The sequence below is a fragment of the Choristoneura fumiferana genome, chromosome 21 (genome assembly GCF_025370935.1).
Source record: "Choristoneura fumiferana chromosome 21, NRCan_CFum_1, whole genome shotgun sequence".
Taxonomy (NCBI): Eukaryota; Metazoa; Arthropoda; class Insecta; order Lepidoptera; family Tortricidae; genus Choristoneura; species Choristoneura fumiferana.
In genome coordinates this window covers 6484562-6500743 of record NC_133492.1, presented here as the reverse complement: position 1 = coordinate 6500743, position 16182 = coordinate 6484562, and the positions used below count along the sequence as shown (strand labels likewise).

Here is a 16182-nt window from a genome sequence, read left to right as displayed (position 1 = left end):
GCAATGTTAGGTTTAAAGTTTGACAAAAACGGTACAATAGTGACAGGTTGCTAGCCTGTCGCCTACGGTATATTTAACCTATATCCTTTGTCGCCTCTTACGACATCCACGGAATAAGTGGAGAGGTGTAATTCTAACCCGACACCACACGGGGAACATTTCAAAGTTTCATTCCAAGTGGGCCATTTCAAAGTTCTTGAAAATTTTATGGCTTTAGAGAAAAAAGAATTAAGGCAAATGAAATGATCATTATGACAAACATTACATAGGTACCTAATGGCTTAAATAATGTTTTGAACCGCGATCGGGGCTCAGGATGAATACCAGCTGTCGACGGTGAGCAGTAGAAGATGACTTGGGGCATCATGTCACAAGGTTCTTAACAACTCTAAATCTGTCACAGTGACTCAGCGGTTATCTCAACCTAATTTCCCGCAGTAAATAGTCCGAAATCTTTTATATTGAATTACGCAAGGCTGAGTGGTACCCCACAAATGGGCTTCCAATATCGCCCCTTTCCTACCTCATCGTCCCAAACAACAATGAGAAAAGGTCTTAGAAAATCATAACACACCCTAAAAGTGTCCAGATCTCTAACAGCGGTTTTATACTTATTCTTCTATCTATTTTATTTTTGCACCGCTCTTGTTCGTATTTGTGGTTTTTCGGTGTTTTAATTATGAATTGTTTAAAAAAATAGACGACTGGATATTCTAGCCACGATTCTAGCGGTTAAAGTGCGTGATTGTAAAACTTGATATCCCGGGTTCAATCATTGGGGCAGATGAGACAGATGTTCGTAATTGTATTCACTCTCGAGTTTTGGATGTTCAAATCTATCTATCGTAAATAATTATGTTTATTCGTTGTTTAGCACTCATAATTTAAGTTGCTTAGTTTGGGGCTAGCTAGGTAAATTGGTGTAAATTGCTCCAAGTCATTGGTCACTAGAGTTTACCCGTGGTAACTATTCCATGTAGTTACAATGAACACACACACACACACACACACACACACACACACACACCTACAAACTTTCGCATTAATAATATTAGTAGTTTTTTTTTGCAGGTCTGTTAACGGGAGTGACAATTCATACAGCCCAACAGCCTTATACCCTATAAACACAAGCATCCTAATATTATGCGAATCATCCAACCCTCTCCAACCTACCTCGTTGTAAGCGACGGAGGTGAGAGGCAAGTAGTGGTATCCGAGAGCACGGTCCCAGATTACCCCTTTGTTCCACACCTCTACAAGCAAGCCGAGGTTTATATCGTTGGTTTCACTGCGGACAAAAAACATGTATCACTATTTCTGTACAACGAGAAATCAGATGAGAATGTCTTTCAACGTAACCGTATTACTATATTTGACATAAAGTTCACGTCATAAGTGTCACGCAAACATAGTACCTAGGTATAGCGCAGGAGCCAGTTCAAATCAAACGTTGTATTTTTTACCCCCAGACGCAAAGAGGGGTGTTATAAGTTTGACCGCAATGTGTGCCTGTCTGTGGCACCGTAGCTCTTAAACGGGTGAACCTATTTGAATGCGGTTTTTTAAAGCAGGGTTTCTAGCGATGGTTCTTAGACATGTTTTATCAAAATCGGTTCAGTCTTTTTTGAGATATTGAACTTTGAAGTGACAATGTCGGGGGTTTTCCAAATTTTTGTTGATTAGGTTAGTTATTGTTATGAAAAGTAACGCTTGTAACAACCATTTACCTAAGTATATAAGTGTCCCATAATGGCGACAAATTTTGTATGAATAATTTCAGAACGCAGAAATTTTATAAGAACTTGTATCTGTACACTCTGTGCACTCTTATACGTACAAGGAATAGACATAGAGAACCTTTATTTTACTTTATGGCCATACATAAAGTGCATCAAAAAGCAGCTCTGCTGTCATACGGAAAAGGAGCATGTGACATTTTTTTTAAACTTCATTAGCTAATATATTCCGCTGCGTCTTCTTCACTGGTTCCGAATAGGCATGAGAATTTCTCATGCAATTTAGAGAAAAAAAACAGATAGGTACATTATATTGTCCCGTATAGTAGGAGAATTGTTTGCTACCAAACTTTGCACTACAAATAGTAAAGACCAGAACTAGGCCACGTTTCTCTAGATCTCAACCGTATCGTCACAAAATTATTTGATCTTTTCGGGGAAACAAAAATCACTCAGCTTCCTCATAAGAATATATTGCAGAAACCTCAAATTGGGTCGGGTAGCATGATCCCGTTCGTCCTCTGGGATCGTAAACGATTTGAGCCCAAAAACATTGATATCGCGATATACTGGTTTACAAAATAGTACAACGCTAGTTTGCTTTTGGTTACACAAAAGTCTCAGTTTTTGTATGATATTCATACAGCCTAGGTCACAAATATAATGTCAAACGTTAATGTCAAAAATATCTATACATCTTTGCACCACTAACCATAAAGATGTATACAATATTTGACACTATGGCTGTATTAATATGTACCTATGCCCTGGATTGTACAAGTACCTATAAAGCATACATTTTTCTTTCCGTATGTATATTAAGGAACTAACGATACCTACTTATCGTTAGGGATAGTGCGAATCTGCGTAACTAGCATTTAATAGTGCCGAATATTCGTTAATTTCCAATTTTTACTGCAAATAAGGTAAACGTAAGAGTGCTTGTCACTGTCCCAATTGTTGGCATCTTATGCCATTAGCAATAGAGATGACAGCAGAGTGTCTTCTATTGGGAATTAGCGTGTCGAACACTCGGACGTTTACCTTATTAAGTTAAAGCCATTTCTAGTTAAACTACACATAGTGCCAGATACGCGGTATTTATGTATGACAGATAAGCGGATTTGCAGTATCCCCAAAGTTATGTAATTTTTCTAATTAGTCAATTGAAGAAGAAAAAGGAATCTTCTGTGTCTAATATAGAACCCATGTTCATATTAATTACTATAAGTATAACAAATTATTTCCATATAAAAATGGAATAATTCATTTCAGTTTGTAACGTCTGTCGTTTCCACAAGAATAGATCTATCACCATTGAAGCACGTCGATAGCAATGCAATTCATACAAGTTCCGTTCCATATCTGTAGCAGTTGGACAGCTTCTAGTTAGAAAACCATTAAATAAATAACCAAGTTTCAATTAATCTCCGCATTGAAATTATCTAGGTCTATCGGCGCAAGGCTGGCTTTGTAACATAGATTAATTAAAAACAGTGATCGAAAAATAACTTCGAATCAAAACTTCCAATTTTAATCAAAGATTTTTTGCTGCCTTTTCATCGACTGTTGCATTGTCATCCAAGTACATATCCGTACCAAATTTCAAGTCAATACCATTAACCGTTAAAGAGTTCCATCCTCTAGAGACTATAATATCAACCGGACCATCAGCATTTCAGCAGAATATTGTATTTATTTCCCGATTTTACATAAATATGCTAGAATATAAAAAAAAACAACTAAATCTGACTAATTATTATAAATGCGAAAAGCCGTGGTGGCCTCGTGGTTTGACCTATCGCCTCTCAAACAGAGGGCCGTGGGTTCAAACCCCGGCTCGCACCTCTGAGTTTTTCGAAATTCATGTGCGGAATTACATTTGAAATTTACCACGAGCTTTGTGGTGAAGGAAAACATCGTGAGGAAACCTGCACAAACCTGCGAAGCAATTCAATGGTGCGTGTGAAGTTCCCAAACCGCACTGGGCGCGTGGCCTATGCCCCAAGCAGTGGACGCCGTATATAGGCTGGGATGATGATTATAAATGCGAAAGTTTGTAAGTCATCTTGTATCACGTCTAAACCACGAAGTGATTTACATGAAATTCGGTAAGTTTAGATAGGATAGGACATAAGTTGGTTTTTATCCCAGAAAATTGCAACGTTCCCGCGGGATAGCGATAAACGAATTCTACGCAGATAACAGACTAATACAAAATATAGGAAAGGGTCATTCGATCAAACGTAATCAGGCCAAAAAATATTATTATCAAGGCCAAGGATGCGCGGACTGAATCAGCAACTTCATCTTCGGTAAATAATATTTACTATATGGATTTGCTTCTAAACATTATTTTTGTGTGAGAGTTAGTTAGAATATGGGTCAGTTTATAAAAAAAAAACATTTTTCATCTCTACTGTTCGGAAAGTTTAATTTTCATGGGTAGTTTCGATTAGCCACGGAGTCGAAGATAATTGAGTTACGTCACTCATACTTTTTTTTCACGTTTCCGCATGGCCATCTAGATGCACGTCGTGACCAAGGAACTTATATACAACACCGGAGGTTGAACGCCGAACATCCGTTTGAAACAAGAAATTTGATCTTTATTACATCACGAACATATTTCATCTCTTTCTTTAGTTAGGATAAGAAAGATATGGAAGTCATTCGTGAAATGTGAAACAAAGAGATGGAATATATAAATCAGTAACAAAGGTCAAACTACTTCGTTCGGCGTTCAACCTCCAGTTTTGTATATAAGCTCCTTGGTCGTGACCAACTCGATTTTTTTTATAGTCGGCAGCGGCAAGTGGCTTGTGGAGGTTAGATATAAGTAAATTCAATTAATTATTATTTTAATTTTATGTAGTATTTTACTTTCCTTCCAGTCGAAATGAAAAGAAGAGTGTCTAACTCGGGTGAAATTACCCATTTCCCCTTGAACTATTGGCGCTCTCACTTCGTTCAAGCGCCAGAAATATCTCGGGTGAAATGGGTCACTTTCCACCCTTGGTTATAAATCTAATATTGTTCCACGATGAATTTTGATAGCGCTTTTTCCCAACTTAAACTCAGAGGCGTGTTTATGTCATTTGATAAATAGCCCCGCGGTAAAGAATAGGTATACATGCACTCACAAACACGACTTTCTATCGCGTTTCTGTGATAACATGATAAATACTATCATACGATGTCGTTATATAAAAGAAGAAAAAAAACATTCGTATCCAAAAACTCGACACGCACCGCTAAACGAATAATATACAGCTGTCCAACCTTAAATTGTAAAATCTTGTATAATTCATCACATTTAATAAAGAGCTACGGTATCCGAGGTGTAATATTTTGTACTGTAGCATTAAAGTCATAAATCCTCAAAGCTTCATGCTATGCAAAAACAAAAATGTGCCTGAAATTATTGCAGATCTTTTGCAGCGGGATCCGCGATTCATAGACGTTTTGTAACCAGACGAGCACAAATTATACGACCGAAAATACGCGAATCACGACTCTAAAAAATACGCTCGTCTGGCTTCATCCTTACGAGTATATTCACATAATATACGGCGGCTTTGTTCATTTTGTTTAGCTTGTTAAATAAAGTTAAACTATGCTGAACTGACTATTTATACACTAGTTACACTAGTTATAGGTACTATAAAGCAATAACTTGTAAGTAAGTACTTAACCAGGACACTGTTTGTTTTTATTTCATTAGCATAGAAAAAAACAAAATCCAATTTTGATCCCGTGTTTATAAAGGGTTCTTTAAATACTCGACCGATACTTGTTCTATTATTAAAATTTTAGGGATTATCTAACAGGAAGTGTGAATCAGTAAACGTGTGCTTACTTAGGGGAACGTCGTTGGTCACTTGTCCCAAAGGACATGATACCTTCATTAATATACTTTTAGTATTACTAGTCGTAATTTACTTTTAGTCTGCTAGTGCTAGTAACAAAGTTTCAGATCTATAGAAAAAAAGATACCAAAGACTAAGAGCGGTTTCGCACTACAGCGATCCGAATCCGATCCGAACACGTGAAAATACGGTCCGGAGTAGTTGTAGAACTATTTGTATGGTTCCGTCATCCGACTTCTCTCCAATCTAAAGCGTACACTACTATACAAAATTGTTTTACGACAACTCCGGAGTTCCGGACCGTATTTTCACGGATTCGGATCGGACGTAGTGCGTAACTGCTCTAATTCAATTATTTAAATACAAGACTTTTTTCGCCTCATGACAATTTATTCAATTTAATGAATAAATTATAAATGCCGTTTGCCGAATATATTTACTTTGATTATTTTTTTACATTATTTTTAGCCTGTCACAAAAATCCTCTTTATAGTAACGTACCTAACCAAATATAAATATAAGTACTTACTATTTGTTTAAATACCCATTAACGTTATAAAATGTAAGATTCCTCTTGTTTTTATCGTTCTATTTACCTACATTGATATAGCTTTTAATCTTATCCCAGCTTAATTCTCGTTAAGAAATATAAATTGTTTTAATCTTTGCAATAACTCCAACTTTGCGGTCCATCGCTGAAGTTGGTCGATAGGCAAATCTTTAACGGCTTTAAAGCAATTTGGTTTTTCGTTAGGCCATCTAACTTGTATTTATTTCAAATTGGACCAAGTGTTATTTATCTTAAGGTCCCGATTCGAATGAAGGAGCAGTAGAACTTGTTCATACTGAACGATTCCATAATCCCCGGAAAAATTTATTGACAAATCTCAATCTCGAGTCGAATGAACGAGCTCCAATATTTTCGGTTTTCGTGGAACTTACGGAATATTTTACTGAAGAATAAAACAGAATAACATCATAAAATAAGATAGCTATGATATTTTTGTACATTACACTGTTAATATTTTGAATATATTTGTAATTTATTTTATAACATGATGATAATAAATGCTCTAACTTTGTTTACCGATTGACTATCACTGTAACAAAATTTACTTAGGTATTGTGTTCAGTAAATATTATAACAAATCGACGATGGGGGACGATTGTTACACGCGTCGGCAGGAGAAACCCACCACAACCCTGCACGTGTCCCCTGGGTGGTGCTAAACAAGTGACAAACATTAAGGCGATTTACAAAAGGTGCCATACGATTAAATAAATAAATAACAATTCTATAACGTTCTCATGTTGTCAATCTATCACTGATACTCAGACATCAGCATTTATTATTAGCTATTACAGAGTCTCTATATTAATATTTTAATATGAGAATTGTCTCGGAGACGTTCACGTTTCTCTAATTTATAAAAGAGATTGATATGTTTTCCACAAAGTCAATAAATCTTGTTATGCCCATGTATCGTAATGATTATCAATTGCATTTGTTTCCAATGTACAGTAAAATTTGTACGTACAGTCAAATAAATATATTATGTACGTTCCCAGAGCTTCAAATATATAACATGTACTTGATATTAGCCAAATATATCCTTGCGGCAATTTAATCAGAAGTATATGCATATTTTATTCAGTCATTAAAATAGGTACAAATTCGTTCATTTATATCTGTACAATGACAGACAAAAACATGTAGCTTTTAGTTAAGCTTATTTGTATATATTAAATTGTATAATATGTTGGTACGCTATCGCATTGGATGTCCTGTAATATGGTGTAATGTTTTTATTAAATAATAAATAAATAAATGTAGGCAAACAAGCAGCCATAAATATACCCGTTTCTCATGTATATGTGAACAAAACAGGCGTCGAAAATATCTGTACAATTTCAGACCATTTGCACATATTTTAATGACTCGATAAATGTGCATATATTTCTGATCAAATTGCTGCACAGATATATTTGGCTAATAAGTTATAATAATATTCTATTGAAGTTCTGGGAACGTACATATATTTATGCCCTGTGTACACATACGTACCCTTCCCATATGCTATTACGCGTTGCAGTCATTTCGTTACAACAAAACTTACGCTAAATATTCTGAGCGGAAAGTACCTACTAAGCTCTTCTAAAACCGTGTAAACGTTCTTTTCACACGACACCTAGTAAGAACGTCACATCCTCGTAACTTGAGTACGAATATTTGTAGGTAAAGTCTAAATAAATAACAGGTGTTATGGAAATAGAGATAAGCGCTTCTCAAAACTTGTTTGCGTCTGCCACGCCCCCTAAGCGTGGCGCTCCGAAGCGGTCCGGAGCAAACTCGCTCGAAACTTATCAAAATAAACAAATATTTGGTATTCGGCCTACTAAGCTGATAAATGTTTTCTTACGCCTCCGGCCCCCACCTTTGGCTTTAAAAGCGTGCGGTCGCAATGTCAAACGTTGTGGTTGTTTAATAAGTAGGTATACAAATGTTAAACGGTGCGTACCTTGCAAGAATAAATGTAAACTGAGTTTTGGAGTTTCATAATCTATAGCAGTCAGTGGACTGGACATACATAGGCCTTTCGCAATGCTATTGCGCTTTTGGAGTTTGCTCTTTAAATTGATTTTCATATGTAGAGTTGCTGGTATGGATATTTTATGAGGAGTAAAATTACACAAAATCGTTATAAATAGTATAAGATCCGTTTAAGGGCGACCATCACCGAGCTGGTTAATGGATAAAAAGTATTAATATGTTAATAAATATATTGCAAGTGGATTGCCTAAGAAATTTATGTCCAAACTATAATTTAAAAAAAAACTTTTTGTTTAATTCATAGGACCTATCCTATAGGATCCTACTCATGAATTTCACGAATCAATTTAATACCAATCGAAAGTATGAAGCCTATAACGACATTCGCTTTGGATTTAAACATATGTACCAAATTTCAACTGAATCCATCTCGTAGTTTCGGAACCAATTGGCTGTGACAGATAAACACATGAGTGATTCCAGAAGGGTTTTTTTTTCCTTTTAAGTTGGGGAACCTTAAAATTAAATGAAGCTTAGGTACGTCGTCCGCCGTCAATGACCGACGTCCGATGAACATGCAGAAATACCATTCCATTTCGATCAAAAATCGGAAACAAGTTAAAGTTAACTGAACTCGAAACTTTCAAAGCAATTACTAAATTAGTAACCTGATAAATGTTGCAAAGTGTAGCCTTACTTTGTAACCAAAATTAAGTGAAGGTCTGGTGTTACAAAAAGTAATATAATTTAAATGGTTTTACTGTGCATGGGACAATTCTGTAGTTGAATATAATATCATAATATAATTAAAAAAATATATATCAAAAAATTTAACCGACTACTAAAAACCAACCATGAAAATAAATTTCTACCAGTCTGAAGCCGGTGCCTCAGCATGAGCCAGCAGGAGTGAAGCTATAGTCGTCTACCTCACCTACATACTATAACTATACATTGGCCTTCAATCACTCCTGCTGGCTCGTGCTGAGGCACCGACTTCAGACTGGTAGAAAATTATTTTCATGGTTGGTTTTTTATAGTCGGTTAATTTTTTGTTATATTTTTTTTCACGATTTTTAGTGTAAATAATAAATAATAAAAATAAGAATAAGATTAATTTATTCGCTATTCGCAAAAACAGTTTTATAGTACACAATTATAAGTTATGACAAAACAAAAAAAAAAAGTAGTCGCTCCGTTGGTCAAATGTGGTCATCATCATCAGTTCCACTTCACCAAATGATGATTTTCAAGAGCAAATGCACGAGTTACTACTAAATATATCGAAATTACAATACAATATAATACTATACAAATACTCTTTATTGTACACCAGAAATAGTAAGCGATACAGAAAACAGATACACAGATAAAAAAATTACAATGTAAGCACTAGACGGCCTTATCGCTTAAGAGCCATAGGTGTCCCTACAATATTCAAAGAGTTCCCTCAATTTCCTTAGGATCCAATCATCAGATCCCAATTTGGTGCTTATGGGACCTAACTGAAAGCATTCCTAGACAGACGAAAAAAAAAAATTTGAATTGTTTCATAATGACCGAGTTCTGAGGTAACAACATAAAAAAATACAACCGAATTGATAACCTCCTCCTTTTTATGAAGTCGGTTAAAAATGATAAACTATGTTTACCTTGGACAGATTGTCAAGTCAGGCAGGTTCAAATTCGACAACGAGATCAGAAAGAAGATAAATATCAGTAATAGGTACGAGTATATAAGTATAATTAGACCGTGAAGTGAATTTTAATAAAGCCATTGTAGTAGACTTTCCAACGAAGTAATTAGGGCTTTTGAAAAGGCAGCCGATTTCAGCTAATAAATCTGAATCCCAGCGGATCGAGGTGCGCTCGCATTATTATCTAATTATGGCGGGTTTTCATAACTAAATGAACATGTTCAGCAAATTGGTGCTAGTCTTTGCTTTTTACTAGCCTTTACCTGTGACTGTTTGAATAAACCATTATGGCAGTTAAATCTAAACTGTACTTAAATCTGATGGGAATCGTAGTGATTACTCTTGTTTCCGATATATCCCGTCAATCGTTCAAAGGTTAACCGGGAGAGATTATTTCAAGGAATAAGTTCGCTTTTGTACATCTCTTTCTCTTGTTTACTCATATTTTCATGTGTTTTTATGTACAATAAAGAGTTTTAAAATACAATACAATAAAATTTCAGGTATCCCATCTTAAGGCCTCTAGGTTGGCAACGCATCAGCAAATACCCCTGCAATATCCAAAAAAAAAACTCAAAGCCAAACATCTAATGATACTAAATCATTAGTTTTTATTTAGCCTCGCAAAACTTCATATCTCTAGTCTTCTGAGTCCCGATGTTTTATATAGCTGTGGTATGGCTTAAGGTCTGGACAAGGGTCTCCAGTTTTATTTTCTTGGATATTATTTCTATATAGGTATTTAAAATTCTTTACTCAATGAACAATAAAATTGTGACTTTTGCTATCAATGCGGCCGTAATTCTTAGTGTTAATTTATTATTTATAAAGTACGCGAGGATTCAGGAGGCTAGATTTATCTATAATAACCAACAAACATAGAGAGAAACAAATTTTCTTAGATATTTATAATTTGAGCACGAATGTACAGGTCGTTTTCAAAAAGCCAAAGTGAAATTGAAATAAAAACAAGTTCCTTCAACTTTACCTATCTCAAAAACCGCCTCCACTTTGTGACAAACCGCTACAAAGACAAATAATAATAAAAAAATAATTTTAATTACTATCGGAAATACAATTAAACATACCTACATTGTGTTTACAATTAAGTCCCTGCTAACACAGGATTTTTATAGATATGACTTTTTACAGGGTATATTTTGCCATAAGTACCTACTAATTTGCTCGGAACCCTCGGCGCGCTAGTTCACCTCCCACTAGGTCGGTTTTTTTTTATAAATAAGGTGTTTTTGGCGATGTAGAATAAAAGGCCGGCAACGCACCGGTGTTACCCCTCGTGCTGACAGGTGTCCATGGGCGGCGGTGATTGCTTCCCATCAGGTAACCCCCATGCTCGTTTTCCCCTTCGTATATATAAAAAAAACTGAAAAGGAAGAAAAAATAAACGCAAAAATCTGCAGCAATATAGCAAAAAATCTAAACCTATTTGAAAGGAACTAAGTAGTTAGGTTCGTGATATCATTAAATTTATCATTGGAGACCCCATCTGGCAAAAAACTAAGAATCCCAGTCACGTACCGTTCATTCCCTTAACAATCTGTTCCCTTAACTGTCTAAGGAAGGATAATAATACATCACATAGTTACTACGCGTATAACGTAGGGTCATTATAATGTAGATGATTTCATACTAGGAAAATCCTTATACATGGATATATATTTTATACTTTATTATGCTACTAGGCTGTCCATAGCTATCCAACGTGGTAAAGCCGAGCGTTTTGGGCACTTTTGCGCCGGGAATGGCAAGGGGCGTAACGTGTTATTAGACTAGGTTATTTTTATAATAATTGTAGTAAAATTGCATCGGAATTACCCGGCAACTTGGAAAAAAAGAAAGTCAAAGTCAGCGGTGGTGTAGGGGTTATAGCACGCAGCACGGATTGCTGGGCCCTGGGTTCGATTCCCAGCGCTGGTCTCTTTTTGTGGTTTTTCTGTGCATTTTCGACATGGTTTTCACGGGATACCCGTAAAAGTAACAAATTTGGAGTTGAAATAAAAAATACAAAAAGACTCCAAAAACTATTATAATTTGATTGCTTAGTAGCGACATCTCTTGTCTGGGTGAGCGGTTAGTTCCGAAAGAATGTGACGTCTCTCGATGAGAGCGAAACATAGATGTCGCTAGTGCTGCTGCTTAAGTAGCGTAGTAGAAAAAAGCAACCTGAGATGTGTGCATAGGAGAAATTTGTGTCTAGACTCCTGTCCAGCGGTGGTGTAGGGGCACGCAGCATGGTTTGCTGAGGACCTGGGTTCGATTCCCAGCGCAAGTCTCTTTTTCTGGTCTTTCTGTGCATCCATGTCTCAGTTTGTATTTTCGATATAAGTCAAAGATAGTCAAGGGCGATAACTTTTAATTTTTCACCTCTCATTCACTAAAAACTAAAACTATTTACTCCCACCTGCACCTGCACCTGGATCCAGAGCGCGTCGGCTAACTTTTCATCTGACTTCTTCTAAGTCACTACATTCTTAACATTGTTCGTAGTCGTCGTTTGATGATCAGTAAACGTTCATGACGGCTTTCTTGGGAAAATATTTCGCATGGTAGTTTCTCCTTGTCCTACACCGCGGTGCTGGAATCTGAAGTTCGCCCACTCAGTGGCGTAGTGTAGTGGGTGCGGGGGGCGGTCCGCCTCGGGCGGCAATTTTGAGGGGGCCGCAAAATTCCATAATAAATAATACAGAATAATATCTACATAAAAATATATTACGATTCGGACAGTTTAGAATGTACACGAAATTTTCCATTACTTATACTGTGTCAAAATCGGGGAATCCCCTTTCTATAATTGAATGGTATTAGTGATTGGTATGTATTGACATCTTGTATAGGTACTATGGTTTTCTAAAACCTAAACAAGAGGACGACAAAATTTTCTTCCGCCCCGGTCGGCTGATAACCACGCTACGCCACTGCCCACTATATACTACCCACTTATGTGAGCATAAGGTCTCTTAATTATTAGTCGCATTTTACGAGACCAATGGGAAGAAATGAATCTATCCTATTCTAAAACTTATCTTTTTGTATCATCCATCATCCATCCCACTGCTGGGCACAGGCCTCCTCTCCGAATGAGAGGGCTTGGGCAGTAGTTCCCACGCGGGCCCAGTGCGGATTGCAAACTTCACACACACCGTTGAATTGCTTCGCAGATTTGTGCAGGTTTCCTCACGATGTTTTCCTTCACCGTAAAGCTCGTGGTAAATTTCAAATGTACCTAATTTATGAAATTCGAAAACTCAAAGGTTTTGGGCCTAGCCGGGTTTGAACCCACGATCCACTGCTTGATTATATTATTTTAAAATTTATGACGGTGGAAGCATTCTACACTTCCACTGAACGTAGATATAGTTTAGATATGAGTAGTTAGTGTTTAGTATTGCAACTAAGGGACTCCATACATCCCTGTATTTTTATTATTATTATTTTTTTTTTTTTTTTTCTTTAATTGATAATATAGTTTAAAGTATTTTTATTTGTAATTATATTATTATGAAAAAATGACTTTCTGTCAAGTTTCTTGCGGCGCATTCTTCTTGGCAATGATGGTCTTTCCGAAAAATGAAATTTAAAAAATGACGTGTAAAAGTGCCTAATGCGGCCTATTTACTGAATAAATCATTTGAATTTGAATTTGATAGGCACTCGGCCACCTCGGCTTACTTTCACAGCTTCTTTTTGTATGGAACCCTAAAAAATCGCTAACAGCAGAATGCGTCAAACAAAACCGCCTGCTTGTGACAGACTCGTAACTTTCAAGACGAAATTCTTTTCTTGAGGTTTCTAAATGAAATATTGTAAATGATAAAACTTGTGCAGGTGGGATGAGAAGCTAAATTGCCGAAGTTATATTGCGTATTGTGGGCGCACGCAAATTAAACAACAAGTACACATTAAGAGTTGTTTTATAGTTTAGTTAAAGTACTTAATAACTATTAAAATTAAAACTAAGTAATAAAAATAATAATAGCGAAGAGCTCGACCAACTCAAGAGACTCTCGCTAGATGGCTGGATCAAGGGCAGATACAGAAGGTGGTACTTTCTGGACACGGCACGCATCGTCCGGAGTTCCTCACTCTGCGGCCCTGACCACGGTAGCTTTGGCCTCTACCCCGTTACCGGCGGCAAACTAGGATAGGTTTTTATAATATTTTTATTTGTATGTACTTTTCTGTATTTTACTTTTTAATAACTATTATAAAAACCTAAACCTAAGATTGAAAGAAAAATAAAGAACATAATAATAATAATAAAGCTTTATTTCGCATAAGTAAGAATTAGGTACAGACATGTTCATGCTAAGATGAAAAAAAAATGATAAATTAAAAGTAAAATACTAATGCGAAAAAGGAGTCCACTCAGCACTTGTCGGGTCACTAAAGGTGGCTCGACGCTGATATTACGTGGATCCAGGTTGGCATCCGATTCAGAACTACGCGACACACCACACAGTTCAAATATAACAACCATATATTATATTATTAGTATTACCTATCCTACAAAAATTATAAATGCGAATTTATTAAAGTTTGCGAGTTTGTGTGATTGTTACTTTTTCATGCCAAAAGTGGCTGTACAGATTTGAATTCAATTTATAGATGGACGCCTGAAATAACAGACACACACACAAACATCACGCCTGTATTCCCAAATGGGGTAGGCAGAGCACACGAAACATTACCGCTTCAGAGCCACTTTTGCAATTTTAGGTTTTAAGTTACACAGACTATTTTTTACTCCGTATTCTCGCTGAATCCGGATAAATTCTCCAATATACGTTACACACAAGTCCCATCTCAGATTAAGAGTTCTTAAACTGTGCCTGCGAGGACTAGAAACTCAAAAGTGCGAGCCCGAATCCGAACTGACATCTAGGTCATTAGCCTTTTTTCCAATTTAATAAACCATTATGTTAACAGTTCATTGATTTACGATTCATTATTTAAATTAGCTTTAATACAGTAAGTAACATTTGTGATTCTAGTTTTCTTCCTTATAGTATCTAGTTTTATTTTATCTTTTAATTTCATAATTAATTTCGCATATTTTTACAATTAAATGTTTATCGACTATTAAGAATAATAAAATAGATAAATAATATATATTTATTTTATTCGACTGGATGGCAAACGAGCAAGTGTGTCTCCTGATGGTAATAGATGACCACCGCCCATAAACATCTGGAACACCAGGGGTATTGCAGGCGCGTTGCTAACCTAGAGGCCTAAGATGGGATACCTCACGTGACAGTAATTTCACCGGCTGTCTTACTCTCCACGCCGAAACACAATAGTGCAAGCACTGCTGCTTCACGGCAGGATTAGTGAGCAAGATGGTGGTAGCAATCCGGGCGGACCTTACACAAGGTCCTACCACCTGCAACGTTCGTATTAAAAAACTAAAATGGAGGTGGGCAGGACATATGATTAGGAGTAACAAGGATAAATGGTCTAAGGACATAAGTGGTGCCCGAAACAAAACAAAAGAAGGAATGGCAGACAGCGTCGTAGATGGGAAGACGATATAAAAAAAATAGCTTTAGCAACAAAAGTAGCTGGTTACTTTTGTACTTTGTCGTTTTACAGCGACGTATTTGGCGCCATACAAGATTGACAAATGTGTTAATGTGACAGAGTAAAAAAGTAACCATCTACTTTTGATGCTGACCGTACTTGGAATATTATAGACAAGCGCAGAATTGTAATCGATTGCGAACTCTAGGGGAGGGCTGGACAGCAAGACTATCTTTACGTACCGGTGTCAAACAATTAAATAAGATTACTTTACTACACACAAACATCACGCCTGTATTCCCAAATGGGGTAGGCAGACTAGTACACGAAAGTTACCGCTTCGGAGCCACTTTTAGCAAATTTGAAATTTGTCAAAAAAAAAACATTTTTAATACAACCTTTTTTTGCTGACTGTACTTGCATTGCGCCCGTAACTACATTTGCATACCAAATTTCAAGTCGATGCTATTAACCGTTGAAGAGTTCCGTCCTGCGGAGACGATCCTGGCTAGACTAGCAGGATGTCACTACTTGATTATTGTATTGTCACCTGATTTACATAAGTATGCAAAATTTCAAGTTAATCCGACTACTGGAAGTTGGTCGAATTTTACTTGCAAGATTTGACTACAGACAGACAACGGGACAGGTGAAACTAAATAAAAACTTGTAAAAAGGTACAATAGTTACAGTGAATTATTATAATTGTAAGAAAGGTTATTAAATAAAGGCTATTATTATTATTATGTTCAAATTAGCCATTATTTGTACGATGATATGACTGGATT

The 16182-nt window shown here is 36.3% G+C and overlaps 1 protein-coding gene across 2 annotated transcripts in view; it reads right to left on the bottom strand.

Moving 5' to 3' along the window:
- The window catches only part of unc-13, a 382374-nt gene that overhangs the window by 318404 nt on the left and 47788 nt on the right, over nt 1-16182 (bottom strand). For both annotated transcript variants that reach the window (XM_074104223.1, XM_074104224.1), the window contains exon 4: nt 1174-1288. In XM_074104223.1, coding sequence (XP_073960324.1) covers nt 1174-1288 — 115 coding nt within the window. The remainder of the gene's footprint in view (nt 1-1173; nt 1289-16182) is intronic.